The sequence below is a fragment of the Aythya ferina genome (genome assembly GCF_964211825.1).
Source record: "Aythya ferina genome assembly, chromosome: 1".
Lineage (NCBI taxonomy): Eukaryota > Metazoa > Chordata > Aves > Anseriformes > Anatidae > Aythya > Aythya ferina.
The window spans coordinates 152,689,322-152,707,286 of record NC_140296.1 but is presented as its reverse complement, the minus strand read 5'-3'; the positions used below and the strand labels follow the sequence as shown (position 1 = coordinate 152,707,286).

The 17,965-nt window shown below is 56.4% G+C and overlaps 2 protein-coding genes across 4 annotated transcripts; both read left to right on the top strand.

Moving 5' to 3' along the window:
• The first annotated feature begins 52 nt into the window (after positions 1-52).
• BAIAP2L2 (BAR/IMD domain containing adaptor protein 2 like 2) lies at positions 53-9,028 on the top strand. 2 transcript variants are annotated; one of them, XM_084506060.1, is made up of 14 exons: positions 53-247; positions 1,086-1,161; positions 1,249-1,335; positions 1,889-1,950; positions 2,353-2,424; positions 2,714-2,830; positions 3,226-3,372; positions 3,470-3,622; positions 3,805-3,940; positions 4,412-4,637; positions 5,493-5,564; positions 5,853-6,033; positions 7,787-7,827; positions 8,349-9,028. In XM_084506060.1, exons 1-14 carry the CDS (start codon positions 209-211, stop codon positions 8,422-8,424), a joined length of 1,485 nt encoding a protein of 494 aa, XP_084362186.1. In that variant the 5' UTR covers positions 53-208; the 3' UTR covers positions 8,425-9,028. The 2 variants fall into 2 exon arrangements, with proteins under 2 accessions (XP_084362186.1, XP_084362185.1); XM_084506059.1 differs by having other exon boundaries at positions 3,802-3,940.
• Positions 9,029-9,715: 687 nt separating this feature from the next.
• Positions 9,716-17,373, top strand: SLC16A8 (solute carrier family 16 member 8). 2 transcript variants are annotated; one of them, XM_084500026.1, is made up of 5 exons: positions 9,716-10,464; positions 12,556-12,834; positions 13,075-13,218; positions 13,569-14,432; positions 16,625-17,373. In XM_084500026.1, exons 2-5 carry the CDS (start codon positions 12,606-12,608, stop codon positions 17,017-17,019), a joined length of 1,632 nt encoding a protein of 543 aa, XP_084356152.1. In that variant the 5' UTR covers positions 9,716-10,464; positions 12,556-12,605; the 3' UTR covers positions 17,020-17,373. The 2 variants fall into 2 exon arrangements, with proteins under 2 accessions (XP_084356152.1, XP_084356153.1); XM_084500027.1 differs by lacking the exon at positions 9,716-10,464 and adding an exon at positions 10,836-11,271.
• The last annotated feature ends 592 nt before the right edge of the window (positions 17,374-17,965 follow it).

Genomic DNA, 17,965 nt, shown 5'->3' with positions numbered 1-17,965 from the left:
CAGCCTCCCGGCTGGTGAATTATTAAACCCCCAGCAGCGCCCCGCTCCCTTTGCACCGCGTCCGTGCCTTCCTGCTGTCATACCTCGCCGGGGACAGGCTCTCTCCATCCAGCCAGCTCCGTGGAAAAGAGGCTCCTCTGGACCAGCACAGCTCCTCGCGCCCTTCTCGCCCCTTCCTCCTCTGCAGGAGAGAGAAAAGGCTCCGGAGATGGACCTGTCCTACAGATCCACCATCTCCATCTATAAGGTGAGCGCCGGCACCGCAGGCTGCCGCCTCGCTGGGAGGAGAGCTGTTTCCCCAGGGGGGCTCCCTGGGGTGGGCAGCTGAGGGCTGGGTCCGTCCCCGGGGGATTTGGGCTGCGTGGTGTGGGTCTGAAGGCAACGACAGGAAGAAATTGGTGATTTCTGAAGGGTCACACACCGTGGTTGCTGGTAGTGAGCATCAGTTCGGTCAGCTCTTTTCCCCCTTGCTGCCAAGAGCAGTTGGAGCCCCCTCACTCTTCCCTGGGCACACGGGTGCTGCAGAGGGGCGGTGAGGGTCAGGAGTAGGGGAAATTCCTTATCCCAGCCTCCAAGCTGCTATCCTGCGAGCAATAAAAACCCTCTGATAAATCCGGCAAATAAAAACAGAGAGGGCGATCCGCGGCAGTCCATCCCTTCCCTTATCAAGCTGCTGAGGCTGGCAGCACACCAGATCGTGGCCGGGATAAAGCCGTGTCGGTGGCTGAGCAATGAGCGGTGGCCTTCACCCAGGCAGGCTCGGGGATAAGGCTGCTCACACATCCCCTCGCTGTCGCTCCCCTGTCCACAGCCGCTGTGGAGCACAGGGCCCTAGGAGGAAGGTGACAGTGGCGGGTGACAGCTCGGTGCTCCTTCCCCTCCGGCACTGCTCCTCTCCTGGCTTGCTGGAGGCGACGCAGGGCAGCAGGGAGCTGATTTTGTGCACAGCCGTACATCAGCACGGCGCCTGGGCAAGACCCCAGTCCCTGCTGCACCCAGCCGAGCCACAGCGGGAGGGTATCCACCTGCTGGGCTCTCTGGGGCACGGGGAAGAGCAAAATTAACGTGCTTTGCCCTGCCTACAGACCATCCTGGAGCAGTTCAACCCCGCTCTGGAGAACCTGGTGTACCTGGGGAACAACTACCTGCGTGCTTTCCATGGTGAGTGGGGTCCTGCCCGGCCCGGGCTCCACATCGTGCTGCGGGAAGGCAGGGCAGACCCTCACTACCCCTCTCCTCTCCACGCAGCACTAGCCAAAGCAGCTGAAGTCTATTTTAAGGCGATTGAGAAGATTGGGGAGCAAGCCCTGCAGAGCTCCACCTCCCACAAGCTGGGTAAGGCTCTCCCACTCCCCATCCTCTGCACCGTGAGGCGCCACTGCTGAAGGTTTTGGCTTTCCCCAGTAGCCGGTCCCTTTCCAGTCCTTGGGGGGAGGAAGACAGATCCCCTAAATGATGTCCTGCAGTGCCAGGCCCTGCCCAAGCAGTGACAATCAAAATTGTTGTGTATCTTTGAACATCCATCCCCTTGGAGAGGACCCTTGGTCATGGAAATGAGTCCCTGCTGAGGCATCCTGCCCTGACAGCTGAAATTTCCATCTTGGAGGGACCATTTTTCTCCTTCTCGCAGCTTTGAGGAGAAGAGCACTGGTCCTGCAATCTCCCAGGCAATAACCGGTGCCAGGGGAGAGGAGGATGAGCTGAGTCCCGGGGAGGAAGGCTGCCAGCCTCCCAGGGTGCAGAGAGCAGCGCCCTGCGATAGCTGGTGGACTTTCACACCCGCCCATCGGCCGCGGTGGCACGCTGCTGCTCTGCCTCCCTGGGCGCGCCAGGAAATGGCCGCGGGGTTTTTCCACCCTCTCCCATCTCTCTCTCTCTCTCTCTGAAGGTGAAATCCTGATGCAGATGTCTGACACGCAGAGGCTCCTGACCTCCGATTTGGAAGTGGTGGTGAGTGTTTTTCCTGGGGGGCTGGTGCGAGTTGAGGACAGAAGGGACTTCCCACCCCGCAGCTCGCTGGCGTCTGCCCGGTTTGCTCCATCTCCTTCCGTCTCACGTGCCTGCTGGCAGGTGCTGCCTCCCTGCACGTGGTGGAGGTGTGTTGCAGAGCTGCCATGGCTGGAGCCTGGCTTCATGCCCTTCCTGGTGCTGTTTGCAGGCTGCTGTCACAAGCAAGGGATGCCAACCTCAAGGGCTGGTGGTCTAGAGGGTGCTGGATGCACATCCTGGTCTTTTTTTGGGGGGCCTGGTGGCTAGAGGGTCACCGGTTCTGTGAGACAACCCAAACCGCAGAGCCTGTAGCACCCTGTGTGGTGATGGGCAGAGGGTGACGGCTCCTTTCGCCTCCTGCAGGCTCAGACCTTCCACGTGGACCTGCTGCAGCACATGGAGAAGAACACCAAAATGGACGTGCAGTTCATCAGTGTGAGTGCTGAGACCCCTTCCACGCCTCGGCCCTGTTTGTTTTCCTCTCTCTGCCACCCGAGACATCTTGCTTGAGCTCTTGAGGTGTTTCTTCAGTAGGACTCAGGGGTCTTTCTTACCTTCTTCTCCTCTCACGGACCAACCCAGCTCCCTAGTGTGGCTTTTTATAAGAGGTTCAGCTGAAGCCTGATTTCAGAGGGGCTCAGGCAGTCAACCACCCACCAGAGCAGGACCATCGCAGCATGGACGGGTCTCTGCTTCCTCACCGTGCCTGCTTTCTCCCCGGCAGGAGAGCCAGAAGCAGTACGAGCTGGAGTACCGGCGCAGAGCCAGCAACCTGGATAAGTGCATGGCAGCGCTGTGGAGAATGGAGAGGGCCCGTGATAAAAACGTCCGGGAGATGAAGGTGAGAAGTGATTGCAGGAAGGAGACTTGATTTCTCTGAAGCCAGGGGCTGGTTTCTGAGCAGCGCTGCCCTTCCTGATGAGCCAAGGGGTTGTCCCCGCTGTTCAAAAGGCAGCAGGCTTATCTGGAAAGGAGGCACTTCCTTCCCTACAGGGCGCTGCTGACCTGTGGTCCCCAATATTGCAGTGCCTGCCAAGCTCTTGCCTCACTTAGCAAGCCTCGGGGTGCAAGGAGCTGGCCCTTGGCACCCTGCTCTAGTTCCTCTGTGGAGCCCCAGCAGTGCAGTGGGGAGCTGGGGACACAACCCCACATTTCAGTGCCTCCCCTCCCAAATGTGCGCGAGTCTGATGTGGATTTAGGCTGATCTCTTCCTCCCCGTTTCCCCTCGTGGGCCAGGAGAACGTGATGCGGCTGCGCTCGGAGATGCAGGCCTTCGTCTCTGAGAGCCAGCGGGAGGCTGAGCTGGAGGAGAAGCGGCGCTACCGCTTCCTGGCCGAAAAGCACCAGATCCTCTACAACACCCTCCTCCAGTTTTACAGCAGGGTACGGCCCCGGGGAGCAAGCTGGGTGGGCATGCGGGGCTGACTCCTCCTGTACCTGCTCTGCCCCGTCCACCACCGCCTCTTTTCTCTTTTATCAGGCCCAGGGCATGATCCAGACCAAGGCCCCGCAGTGGAAGGAGCAGTTGGAGGCCAGCCGCAACCCCTCAAACAGCCACGCTCAGGGTCTCATGGCAGCCTCGCACAGCCAGGGGTATCTGTCAGGCCGGAGCACCCCCACACACCTGGAGATGGTGAGGAGCATGTGGATGGCCTTCCTGGCCTTCTGGGCTGCAGGGCAAGGCCAGTTTTGGGCTCTCTTGGTGCCTCTCCATGGCCCTTTCCTGGCCAAGATGAGGGAAGGGTGTGTGCTGTGGTGTCTTTTGCTTGACACAGCCTCTGTGGGTACGTGCTCAGCCTCCTTTCCTTCCAGCAGCTCCAGAAACCCCTCGGGGACTTCACTTCTACCATGAGTGGGAACAGATCAAGCATCTTCTCTCAGGAGCCAGAAATGAAGATGTCTCCTCAACCAGAGCTCTCCAGGAGGCCGCTGCAGAGGACACCATCGGCCAGTATGACCCATGTCTTGGAGCAGTGCCACGGGGGGACACAGTGGTTGGGCCTCAGGGGGAACAGGGTCGGGCTCGGGGAGGGACCACAACTCTCAGATCACGGGTCCTCGGCCATATCCCTGGGTGTGGTGAGAGGACAATGCACATAGGAGCTGGGGAGGACAAGGCTGAATGAAAGTGAGCTCAGCTTTTGGAGTGGAGTTCATCCAGGGCTCACCTGCTTTTCATTCATCACAAATTTCAGCTGAAAGTCTTAAAAAAAAAAATGGGACGGGGGAGAGAAAAATGTCACAAACTCTCAATTGCTGCAGCAGGGCCAGGAAGGGGGCTGTCTGCCCGTCATTGCAGCAGGCAGTGCTTGTACCCGAGATGTTTGGCCAAAGAGGGCACAGCACCGGTCCCCTCGAGGTGGGGTGGGTCTTGCAGGAGGATGCTGAGCTGCATCCAGACCCCTCTGATGCCTCCCCGCAGGTTTGCTCCCTACTGGCCGCATCTCCCGCTCCGGTTCCTTCGGCGAGGCCAGCAGCAGCAGCGAGGGCAGGAGGAAGAGCGGGGCGGTGAGGGTGCAGGCCATCGTGCCCCACACGACGGGGACCAACCGCACCCTGCTGCGCTTCGACCCCGGGGATGTTATCACGGTGCTGATGCCAGAAGCACAGAATGGGTGGCTGTATGGCAAGCTGGAGGGCTCGTCCACGTACGTGGCACCTTGGTGTAGTTGATGGGCTTGGTGGCCTGCTCGCCACCTCTCCTGTGCCGTGTCCCCAGCCTGCTGGAGCAGGAGAAGTGGTGGGGCAGGGCGAGGGTGGACGTGTTGCCTGGGAAGGCTCCAGGGTAGGGGAGCCAGGGACCTGGCGACACCTCCTGGCTTGCACGGCTGAGTGAATCCTGCCGTGGGAGCCAGCTGAGGACTGTGAACTGCAGGAGTTACCTGAGAGGCTTGGTGTTTCTCAGCTCCAACGCAGGCAGGGCATGGAAACTGCTGCACCCAGCGCTTACTGAATTACTACTCCCTGCGGGGCGGCTGGCTGACACCTGTTGGCAAAGCCTGCCCTTTTTCACGTGGGGTCCGTGCCCCGTGCTCTGCAGGGAAGGTCACTCAGATGAAGACAGGCAAGCACAGTGCCCTTATTTTAGTGGGGTTCTGAGGCACAGCTGCCTTGACTTGGGGAGGAGAGGATTGCCACAGGCTGCCTTGAGTGCTGGCTTTGTCTTCCTTGTATTTGCTCTCAGTCAGAGCTTTTCTTCCTGGATTGTGCCAGTCCTGCTCCCAGGAGCAGTGATTTTGCATAGCCTGTGAGATAAGCGAGTCCTGCGCCAAGCAGGGGTGGGAACACCATGGCTCTGTGGCTTCCCAAGGACTGTCCTGCAATAAATCCATGCTCCACCTAGGGGCGAAAGGAATGCCGAACCCTATTGCACATGGTAGCTGCAGCAGCTGGGGCTTGGTCGATATCTGGGATGGGTGTAGATAGGTGTGCTGGGCAGCTGGATCTAAACCACAACCCTATGGTTTGCCTGGAGCTCATTTATCTCTGTTTCCGTGGCTTAGATGCGGCTGGTTCCCTGAAGCTTATGTCAAGCCTCTGGATGACGTGAGGGATGTGGAGGAGCCAACCACCAGGTAAGAGGAGGGCAATGGGCCAGGCAGAAGACAAAGTGCCTCATTGTAAGGCTTTCACACCAGCGCCTGTTTTGGGTGCACCCAGAAGAGAGCTGCAATTTGCTGAGATCTCAGAGTTACCTTAGGTGACTCCACGAACATGTGCAATATTTTCTAAAAGGAGACTGGGCCATTCCAAGCCACATATTTTCTCCAAAGAAATCCCATGGACACGTGTGGCTAACACCGGTGCTTCTCCCCATTCCTTGCTCCTTGGCTGTCCCCTCATTGTCCTCTCTTCTTGCTCAGGTCCTTCCCGCTCCGCAGCAGTCACAGCATGGATGACATCCTGGACCGTCCCAGCGGTTCTTCCTCCAACACTCACTGGCCTGCTGCTGCCCAGGCTGCTGTGCCGAACCCGCCGCCCCCACCGCTGGCTGCCAGCAGCCACCAGAGCGGGCTGGGGACCTTGGCTGGTTCAGGCTCCAAGGTGAGTGCAGGCTGGCGTGTGTGGAGCAGGGCACGTCTTTCCATCAGAGATGACTTCCAGCCTTTTCTGTGGAGGCCTGTTGAGAAAGATGACACAAAACACCTACGTTTGCACCCTCGTCCTTTCCTGAGCTAAGGCATCTTGTTAGCACCGGCCTTTCTCAACCAATCTGTCCCCATGCAACCATGTCCTGGTGGTCCCTACAGTCAACTTTATGCATGCAGATCCTTGGTGCCTGAATTTCCTCCCTCAAGGACTGCCTTTGTGCCCCCGCCCTTCTCATTTCTCTCTCTTTTTGCTTACCAGGGCCCCTTCAGTTCACTCCTTTTCTCCATGACCTCCCAGCCTGATTTCTGGTGGCTCCGGGGCAGCACCTCTTTCTGCTAACAGTAGGACCATGGAGTGATCAGGCTGGGCTGGGCGTGGGGTGACCAGCTAACAGAGATGCCATCCTTCTCCCTTCAGTAAATGGGGAGCAGCTTCAGAGGGCTCCTCTTCCAAATTCAAGTAAAGGGTTGGATTAAAATCACAGGTGGGACAGGCAAACAGCTGGAGGTAAAGGCTGAGAGCACAGCCAGTTTGGGAAGTCTTAGAACAAGGAATTTCCAACCCGTGGCTCACAACCGTGGCATACTGGAAAGGAAACCCTCCACTTATGCTGCTTCCAGCTGTAGGGAATTGACTGGTGAGGACAGTCAAAGTTAAAGGTGAGGACAGTGTAAAGTGAGAACCTATGATTAGGAGAAAGAAGAACAGTGCTGCCCTCCGGGTGTTCCTTGCTCAGCCTCAGAAGGCTGGCAAACCTTGTCACGATTCAACATTTAACTTTTTTTTCCCCCTTCATGACCTTTCTGAAACCTTTCTGAGGTTTCAGAAAGCCTCAGGCTGCACAACATGGATGTGAATGGGATCTGCAGCCTATGATCCCAAGGCCACTGGTTTCCAGCCAGCCCTAGGGCTAGGGTGCAGGGATAGACCTGGGACTGAACAATTAAGTGTGTGGAGCACTTAGAGTATGGTGGCAGAGCAATTGAAACTCATTAGAAGTTCAGAAAGGCTCAACCTTGCTCTAAGCTTCTTCCCAAGATATCCTTCTGCTGAGCCAGGAGAAAATAAGTCCCTGTTTGACTTCCCAGCTGGAACACAGATAGCCACACTTGGCTTTCTTGTTTGCCACCAGATACAGAAACTGGTGTGCTTTATCAGGCCATTGCAGTTGTCAACGATCCTTCACTATCTGCTGGCCAAAGATAAGGGCCACGGGGCCAAGCTCCATCTTTCTCCACCAGCTTGGTTCACTTTTGAGCAGTATGTGGGGTAGGGTAGGGTACAGCGCTCCAGCTCTCGAGTTCCCTGAAAGCGCAGGAGCATGAGGGCATTGACAAGAAACTCTTTGCCAGGATGGGTGGGCAACACGAAGGGGCATCTCTGGCTGTGCTGGCAGGGTGCAATGTAGATCAGACTGTCCCTGTTTGCTGTGCTCTTCAGACATGACTTTTAGGGAATCTGAAGCATCTCCTTTCTTCCCTAAAACAAAGGGAGGTGTCCATAAGGAACCTGTGTAGGGACAACCCCTCACCACAGAAATTGAATGAATGAGGAGTCAGAGCCCTGCTAATAGGACTTAGTCTCCTAACTCACTCATGTGTTTTGTGAAATCTTCCTTTGTGTGTGCAGTGTCCCCTGCCCAACTTTTGTCTCTCCATTCCCCTCCCCACCCCAGATCACTCACTTGCCTTTCTTTTCATTGCAGAAATCAGGAGTATCTGACCAGCCCCCTGAACTCTTTCCACGGTGAGTGAGACGTGGGGTTGCACTCTGGAATCATCAGATAGGGTGGCATTGTTAGAATACTATTATTATTGGATCTTTTGGGTTATCAAACATGGGAAGAACAGGGAAGTGACTGGAGGAAGCAATGCACAACTCATCTTCCGTAATTTCCCCCTGCAGTCAGGTTGGTGTCTCCATGTTTCCAGCACGGTGCTGTGACCTCTTTCTTCTCCCTGCTTGCTTTGGAGGGTTAGGGTCAGGCGTGTAGAGTGCTACCACAATGGACAGACTTACGCTAGTGTCCTTTCTTTATCATATGGAAGAGTGAGGATGAGGAGAAGCCCTGAGGGGAGCTTGAGGAACCACATAGGAACCTGCAGCAGGGGCTGTTAAAGAGGGAGAAAACACACTCAGCAGCCAGCCACCACCTTGGCACGGAGGTGTCGTTCTGGCAACACTGAACAGCCCTTGCTCGGTCAGCAGGTCCCCTGCATGGTCTTTGCAGATTACCTGGTGGTTACCTGTCTCCTTTCCCCTTCCAGAGGTACCAACCCCTTTGCCACAGTCAAGCTGCGTCCCACGGTCACCAACGACCGCTCGGCACCCATCATCCGATGAAGAAGCACTGCGGGCAGCCAAGAATTTCAGCAGGGAAGAGGAAGGCATGGCAGTGATGGGCTGCAACCCCAGCAGGGCAGAGACCTCATGCTACCGCCCACAGAGTGACTTTTCCCTATCCCTCCTTTCCCTCTGGGACATGGGGATCCATCTCTCCTGGCTGTCTGGCGTGTTGTAGCCAGCAGCACGCCCCTGCTGCTTTCTTGGGATTGCCTCCCCTCCCTTGTGTGATTATTGTACTTGAGTGGGAGAAGCCTGGCGTTACTGATGCTGGTGCCCTGGGAGAGGGGATGCTGATGGTCTGGAAGGAGAAGGACACTTGCTAGACCATTCCTTCGTTGCTGGAAAAATGAACCCCAAAGGGAGGTGACCACCAGAAAGCTTCCAGCAACGTGGTCCGGCTGTAGGGCTCTCAGCCCTATTGGCAGCCACGTTCATTGTGGAGGCACCTGCCTTTCCCTGCCTCCATCTGACCTCTTCCCTTGATGGGCAGCCCCTGGGCACAGCAGGGGGAAGTGATGGAGCCCAGAACCACTGCCCTGCTTCTCCACCCGATGTCCCATGGACAAGGCATTTGTAAATAAAACAGAGAACGCTTCTTCCATTGCTGTCCCAGCGGCCAGGCCTTCCCCTCGGTCAGAGGCCACGGGGGGAGGAGGATGTGTGACCCCACCAGCAAGGGGTTGGGGGGCTGCTGGAGCCCCCCATGGAGCCCCCCACCAGCTGGCCCCATGTCTGCTGCCACTGGAGGGCAGCAAAATCCCATTACCCGGCCTCCACCCAAGCCTCCATGCCTGGGTGGGCCTCAGGTGGGAGGACAAGGCCTGGCGGCCATCTTCTCACCCGCCACCATGCCCTAGGTGCAGAGAGGGAGGGAGCGCGAGTGGCGGCCCCGGCTTGAGCCGATTAGCCTTATTAATAGAAATTAAACCCTGGCTGCGAGTGCTGCCAAGCCCCCGTGGGCCCCATGTGTGCCCCGTTCCCTGCCGCCAGGCAGCAGGATGGGGTGTGGGGGCTAAGAGGCTTGGGGGGATTAACATGGAGGCCCCCAAAACCTGCCCCCCCCAGCCTGCAAGGAAATGGGTTTCCGTATGCATGGCTGCAACCTAGAAAATTCTGTGATTCTGTGATTCTGCTGTGACTGGCTCATCCCCAGAAGCTGTCGAGTGGCAGGGGGGTTGTTTTGGGGGTTTTAGTGAGCTGCTGGATCCAGCCCCAGTGCCTCTTCCTGCTGTGAAGGATGGTGATCACTTGGCTGCTCCAACTCAGCTTCTGTCGCTGCTGGACACGTGCCCCTCAGCCTTGCCCATGCTACTGCAAAACCATGACCATGGGAGAGGCGTTGGGGCTTGGGAAGACTGAAAAACAGCCCCATCCCCAATTTTGCCCCTTAGTGAAGCATGGTCCACTGCTACTCCCTTCCCCTGCACCCTCTCTCCCAGCTCAGCCCATCACCAGCACTGCTTCTTCCCCCTTCGTCCCCTCCAAACCTGCCCTGCTCCAGGGGGAGAGGCAAGGAGCCCCCCAGGCGGCTGTGGGATTACCGGGGGATTCAGGCAGCCACCTCCTCCCCATTGGCTGGAAAAGCCTCTTAAAAGTGGAGAAGTGCTTTCTGCCCGCTCAGCACCTGCCGGTCTTTGCTGACCTGAAACCGTAAGCAGCCGCTGACCCACATCCACCCTGCCTGCAACCACCAGGCAAAGGGGGGTCCCCTGCGTGGGGCGTCCCCTCCGGCTTGGCCGTGTGGGTGGCTTTGCAGAGGGCGGCATCAGAGCTGGAGGAAAGCAGGCTGAAAGGGGGATTAGCTCTCCAGTGAGGACGTGGCTGCCCCGAAGGAAGGAGCGGGGCACAGGAGACTGCTGCAAGGGTGCTGGGTTCCTGCAGGCATCGCCCCGTGCCTTGCTGACGGGGTGCCCGCCATGGAGCAAGGAGCCAGCAGGGCCATCTGACTGGGCACCCTCATCCAGAGCCGGGGAACGCCAGACAGACCCATCCCCTCACCTCGGGGACTCAGCCTGCGCTCGGGTGGTCATTGCACAGGTCAGTGGCACAGTGGGAAGCGTGCATCTGAGCCAAAAGGACAACTTTTGGCAGATCTTTTCTAATTTATTCTCTAGCAAATGCTTTTCCAGGGTGACGTTGGGCTGGGGAGGCTGGTGGCATGAATCATGACCTTTGCATTTAATTTATTGAGCCTTCCCTACCCCATCCATTCTCCACTGAGGCACCAGGAGACATCCTCGCATTCATGTGGACCCTCCTGGATGCTGGTACTGGTGCAGCTTGCCAGGCACAGCAGGGCTTTGCTGGACATTGTCATGCACCAGCTTTTCTGTGTGCACCCAGGCACCAGCAGCCAAGGCCGATCCTGCAGTGGTCTTTGCCCTGTTGGTCTGGGTTTGTGACTTCTGGTGCCAGTGCAAGTCTTCTCCTAGCATCTACCTGCAGCTTGATCTGCAGCAGTGCTCACCACGGGCCTGCCTGCATGTGATGCCCAGGGGAAAGGCTGCTGCCTGTGCTGATGAGCTTTTACGGGTGGCTGAATGTATGTGGGATATTTTTAACCACGAATAAAGCTCCTTAACCGGGGAGAAAATAATAGCAAGCTGTAGCATATGCAGAGGCAGGTGCAGGGTACACGGTGTGACCGCCGTGTGCAGCCGTGAGCAGAGGAGCCTGCATATGCACCGCAGTGTTAGGAGCGAGGCAGCTCTGAACTGCCTGGCTCAGAGCTGGGATAAAGCCCCAGCCGAGCTGAGCTGCAGCACATTGGCCTTGGAGGGAGCTCCACGGGTGAGCTTCTCTGGTGCACCTTGTCTTCGTCAGCTGGCTTCGAGCTGCACTCAGGTAAATGCCCTTTCCTACCTTGCTGTACAGTTGTGTTGCGGTGAAAAAGTGGCTCCTGCAGGTACCCACCCAGCCCTAGACTTGAGCAGGACCCATATGTATTTGTCTAAAGCTGTCTTCAAAGTCATGTGCTGTTGATTCACCTCTGAGAGAAGATACTGCGGAAAGCTCTGAAGGGCATTCCACAGGTAGCCAAATGTTTTCTTGCTAGGAAGATGAGGATGTTTACAGGGAAAAAAAAAAAAAAAAAGGATGAATTGCAGTGGTCTGATTAATTGATTAGGTGTGCAGGACAAGAACAAGAAGAGTGAGGCTGGGAGAGGGGCTCAAAGAAAAAGGATTGGGGTATGCTCTCAATTCATGCCTCTGCCCCCTTCCATGATCCTTGAGACTTGGGCTGGGGGGAAGAGATAGACGGAGCCTGCATTGGCCTTTAGGTTCTGCCTGAACCTGTTAGGGAAGTGCCACCCAGAAGAGTTGCCTCAATCCATGCTCGCAGGCAGGTCCTGCTCCTTTTTCTGTGGCTGGTGGGGTCCTGAAGGTTGGGAGCTCTGCTGCAGGGAGCCGTGGCTGTGGAGGATGCTTGGGTGCTGCCGTGATCAAACCCTCCGTCGTCTGTCTAAAACCATTGGCCAAGACTATTTTGTGTCAAAGCACTCGGGTGCAGATGCTTTGTAACACCTGTCTGATGCTACTGGGGAGCAGCTATAATCAAAGATTGGTGATAGTTTTGCGTACAGGTGTGGAAATAAGCCTGAGTGCCCAAGAAACTGAGGGCAGCGGTACGGCTCAGTGCTGGAAGGGATACGGCAGAGACCTGGGACCCAGGGGAGAAATACAAAAAAAACACACCCACAGCAGCCAAGTGGAGCAAAATTCTTGGGCAGCTTAGGAGTCCTGAGAGCAACTCACAAGACATCCCCTCTAATTCCCTCCTTTTCCCCCCTTCGGCTTTGTTCCGGCCCCTCCGGGTAGGTACAGAGCCCTAATCTCTCTGGCATGCAAATAAACATCACCACCAGTTTGCCGTGCTCTCCCCCTTCACCCATTTCCCAAATCTGGCCCCGTGCAGCAGGGAAGGGAAGGGTAGGGTAGGGAAGGTGAGGGCTGCATGCTGAGGAAAGCACGGCGAGGTGAGCTGGCCTCTTGTGCCCCACCACTTCTGCCGTGTGGAGGTCCTGGTGGGCTCCCAGCTGGGGCAGACCAGAAGGCGAGAGGATCGAAGGCTGCCCCTGGGAGCCGAGAGGGGTTCACATCGCCTGCTGTGCTCTTCTCTTCTTGCAGCACCTGGAGAGCTCGCCTCCCGGCCTGCCTTTCCCCACCCAGGCTAGACGATGGGGAGAGCTGACCCAGAGGAAGGGCAGCTCCCAGCTCCCGTGAAGCCCCCGGACGGTGGCTGGGGCTGGATCGTGCTCTTCGGCTGCTTTGTGATCACTGGCTTCTCCTATGCCTTCCCGAAAGCCGTCAGTGTCTACTTCAAGGAGCTCATGAAAGATTTCCACGTGGGCTACAGTGACACAGCCTGGATCTCCTCCATCATGCTGGCCATGCTCTATGGGACAGGTGATGCTTGGATACACTTCCCCCTGCCCAGTCTGTGCCTTCCCCTGTCCTGCTAGAGGCCCAGCCCGTGTCCCCAGGGGCTGTCCTCATGGTCACTGGCCTGTGTATCTAAGCAGCCAAGCAGTGATCTCCATCATTAGTGTTTCATCTTCCCTGGGTGCCCTGCTTGGGCAAGCTGCCCCTTCCCAGATGTCCTGTTTCCTTCTGGTCTCCTACTCTGTCTCCTCTGCTTCCTTCCAGGACCAGTATGCAGCATCATGGTGAACCAGTTTGGCTGCCGGCCTGTCATGCTCATCGGCGGGCTGCTGGCCTCCTCTGGGATGATCCTGGCATCTTTTACCACCAACATCATTGAGCTTTACCTGACAGCTGGCGTGCTGACAGGTGAGAGGCCCAGGAGCAGGGGGAGCAGACTTCCCTTAGCATTACCATGCCCAGTCATGGCCACTGGGGTGGCATCAGTATAAAGTGGTGGAGGAGGGGGGAGAAGGTTCCTGTGTAAGGCACAGGTCCTGGCTAAGCATGGCCACAGTTATCAGAGTCAAATACAGTTCAGGTGGATAGGCCATTAGGCCATCTTTTCCAGGGGCAAGCCAACAAGATGGAGGAGAAGAGGCTTGTAAGGAACACATGAATCAGGACTAGGACAGTCTTGGATGGGTTTCAGCTTGTTCCAAAAGACGTCTCATGTCCTTGCACTCCCTCTCTCCCTCCTGGCTCTCACCCCCACGTAGGTCTGGGTATGGCGCTGAACTTCCAGCCCTCACTGATCATGCTGGGCACCTACTTTGACAAGCGTCGGCCTCTTGCCAATGGACTGGCTGCTGCTGGGAGCCCTGTCTTCCTTTCCTCCCTCTCTCCACTGGGGCAGGTGCTGCTGGAGAAGTTTGGTTGGCGAGGAGGGTTCCTCATCATGGGGGGCCTTCTGCTTAACTGCTGCACTTGCGGGGCAGTCATGAGACCCCTGGACATGGGCATGAAGAGGAAGATGGAGAAGACTCAGGACAAGTATGAAGCCAAGGAGATGTTGCCGATAGGAGGGAAGTCAGAGGAGGGCATCAGCACCACAGATGGAACCAAGAAAGCCAAGAAAGCCAAGAAGAAGCCCAAGAAAGGAAAGAAGCTGTTGGATTTTAGCATCTTTTCCAACCGAGGGTTCATCATTTACACCATCTCAAAGTTCATCCTGGTCTTGGGTCTCTTTGTGCCCCCCATATTGCTGGTCAACTACGCCAAGGACACGGGAGTACCGGACACGGAGGCCGCGTTCTTGCTCTCCATCATCGGTTTCATAGACATCTTTGCCCGACCAGCCTGCGGCATGGTGGCGGGGTTGAAGTGGGTCCGTCCTCACGTGGCCTACCTGTTCAGCTTTGCTATGCTCTTCAACGGCCTGACGGACATCTGCAGCGCCAGGGCTAGCAACTACACGGGGCTGGTCATCTTCTGCGTCTTCTTCGGCATCTCCTACGGCATGGTGGGGGCACTGCAGTTCGAGGTGCTGATGGCCATCGTTGGCTCACAGAAGTTCTCCAGTGCCATCGGGCTGGTCCTGCTTATCGAGGCGTTCGCTGTGCTCATTGGTCCCCCCTCTGCAGGTAGGTCTCGTGCTGCGAAACAAAACACAGGTGATTGGTTTTGCTTCCGTTCCATGGTATTGCAGGTATCGGGCATGGGCAAAGTGGATGAATAAAGGCCGTATTTCTCAATTTTGAATTTCCCTTGGATGCTCTCTGAAGTGAGAGCTCTGGGTCTCACTCTGCTACAACACTGAAGCTGAGCCTGGGCAAGTGATATTTCTCTCTCTGCCTTGCTGAGAGACCTGAGCGATGGAGCATACAGAGTGGCATGGCTTCCAGCACCCCTCAGTCCTCATCAGTGGCACTTCCCTCTCCTTGCTGCGATCCTTATCTCTGCTATGAACGTTGCATCAAATCGTGTTACAGGTAGGATCAGGCACATGCTGCAGGCAAACCTGTGAGAGTCTTCAGTGGGACAAGGCGAGGATGTTTCAGGTTCTCCTTGGTGCCCATGGCATTTTGATTGATGCCATGAATAATGATTTCAGTTCGTGTTGGCCCCAACCCAAGGTGCCATGTTGCTGTCAGTCAAAGCTGCCAAAACAGTGTGTAGATCCACCTGACGCATTTGCTGTTACTTTTCGTAAGAGGATTAAGAAACTCATGGTTTCTACACCATAGTCCCTGTAAGGGACCGTGTAAGGTCCATCCGTGCCCTACAGCCTGTAAATAGGTTGTTCAATGGGAGAGGGAGCCTTCACCCAAGAGGCTTGCATGGCTTCAGATTAAATGTCTGATCAGGTCTGAAGAAGTCAAATCATGCTAAAGGCTCACTTCAAAGTGCAGTTTCCTGCATCTGTGACTTGCGAGGAAAGGTCAGGGACAGACCGTGGACAAGTCCCTGGGCAGGAACAAGTCTGTTGCTTCCTGCACTCCCTCCCTTTGGCTGCAGCAAGTGGGTTAAAGCCCATCAGAGGAGACCTCTGTGTGAATGAGAGGTCTTCATGTTCTGAGTGAAGACCCTCTTGATGCTAGGTCATGGCCTGTCTTACAAACTGTAGAGCAATCGGCAGTCCCGGGCCAGCGAGGGTCCGAAAATAGATGTCTTGGAGGCAGCTGCAGAGAGACCTTGGGGGGAGAGGAGGATTTAACATTTCCTTGCTCTGAGGACCTGGAACACTTAGTGAAATAAGTGTTGAGGAAGCAGAAGGCTATTAGGAAGCAGGAGCCACGTTTATTAAATCCTGTATGCAATGTGGCAGTAGGCCAGCTTTGTTGGTGAGCAGGCCCCAGGAGTAAAGGAACCAGAAAGGAACGGGGAAAAGGAGCAGATGCAACCAGGTGAGTTTTCCATGCTGGCCTGCCCTCTCACTTGCTATTTCCACAGAGTTTAAGGCCAAACAATTTCCTGCATAGGACAGGACGAAGGAGACCACTGCAGCTGAAGTTTTTCCAGGTCAGGGAACTTCAAGAGTGGGGAGGGAAGAGTGGAGACATTGAGGACATGGAGAGCAGGAGTCCCTATTTCCAACACCACATCAAATGGGGACACCACTCTGAGCAGTCACAGGGGGGAACCCCTCCTCAGTTCTGCACTGCTTTGGTACTGTGTGAAGCACAAAACAGGACAGAGAAGGTACAGGGTCACTGAAGAATGGATCTGGGGGGGCTCCCACCTCGCCACCCCGGGTACAGGAAGCTCGAGACTCGGACTCGGGGGAGCAGTGCTGTGGTGGAAGAAGAGGGTTGAACAAAGTGGCTTTGTTTGGTGTAATCCTCCTGAGCTGCTTCCCCCTTCACCACGGGGCTGAGGGGCTTGCTGTAGGATAAGCTGCACACGCACGCTCGCGCATGCTCCTTGCTCGCTCTCCAGCCTGGGTGAACGGGGCGCATTCATCCGCTGAGGAATTCGCTGCCTGTGGAAGCGGGGCCGGGTGCAGCTCCACAGGGACCTGGGGTCACAGCTGTAGTATCCACAGCTCCCTCCATTGCCAGCCCTGATGCGTTCAGGAGGTGCAGTCAAAATAAATAAATTTTTGGGCTGAGACATCATCAGGTGTGGGCCCTCTAAGGAAGCCAGGTTCTTGGAAGCTGATCTCACCTTGGCAAGATGTCCTATCGCAGTGTGACTCCATCACCATTATTTAGCCTTGTCAGAACACGGGAAAACCCCAAACCCACACTTAGAGTAGTTCCCCACCTGTGCTGGGCTTTGTGTGTCAAAGTGCTGAGGCAGACGCTAACACCTCCATTTCTTCTCGACCCTTCAGGCCGCTTGGTCGACGCGCTCAAGAACTACGAGGTGATCTTCTACCTGGCGGGCTCGGAGGTGGTGCTCTCTGCTGTCTTCCTGGCCGTGGCCACCTACTGCTGCCTCAACCGAGAGAAGAAGAAGACGCCTCCCCCAGAGAAGCCCCCGTCGGCAGGTGGTGGGAGCGACACCGAAGAAGCAGAGTCCGACGTGCAGGAAGGCGAGCAGCACAGCAGCGACAACCACCAGCCGGCCCGCAGCACCGACAACGCCGTGGTGGCGGCCAGCGAGGAGGCCAACCATGTGGAGGACGAGCAGAGCGAGGAGGGAGGCAGGTGTCCCGAGGGGGACAGGGAGGCGTTGGCACAAGCTGGCTGCAACGCTGACCAGATGGTGGAGAGGGACAGTTTTTAGCCAGGGTGGATGTAAAATGGCTGGCCTGGTCTGCATGTAACTCGGCCTGGGAGGGGAGGTGGGATGTGGGGTGGGAGGAAAAAACAAGGCAAAAGCAGGTTTAAGAAGATGGTGAGAGTCTAAGGATAGAGGGTCCTCGTGTACATATGCCCACATTCCTACCCCGTGATATATCTACTTGTGTCCTGCGCCCATGCTGGTATAACGCAGGCTCGGAGCAGCCCAAACACCAAAATCTTCCCATCCACCTCCGATCCAGCCCTGGAAAATGTATTCTGCAGAGGCTGTGAAGGACTCTCCTTTTCCTTCTGCATTGTCATAATACAGCACACAATTAGAGACTCTTTGTAATCAGCTCCGGTACGCTTTGGCCTGGTGTCAGTGTTTCCTCTGCCCCGTTCCTACTGTTGGGACAGCACAACCCCAAGAGGCACAGCTCTTGGAAATGCCACTCTTACCTGTAGGGATATGCTGTTAGAGGCTGCTAGGGTGCAAAAAAAGAAGAGGGCACCTCAGAAAGGCTAATGCCACCAGGAGGGTGGCCACGGTGCTGCCAGGAATAGCAGCAGCAGCGCAGGTAAACAGCCCGTCCCGGGCGATTATCCACTCAGCAGGAGCAGCACAAGAGGCGGGTGCGTGTTTTCTTTTTAAATAGAGAAAGGCCCCTTACATAAAGGGAATCAAAGGTAAGGCAGAGAGATGGGCTGCGCCCCCAGGGTGCCATGGATGAGGGTGCCGGGGCACGTGGTAAGGCAGGCGTGACCCCCTCCCCCTGGCTGCAGGGGTGGATTTCTAGATTCAGAGAGGACAACCTCCCCTGGCGTGCTTAAACTGCTCTTAATCTGCTTTGGGCCTGGATCTTTTATAAACACCCCTGGCCAAAGCCTTCTCTTCCGCTTTCCTGACCTGTTTCACCTCAGGGGCCCTGGGGGAACCTATTACTGCG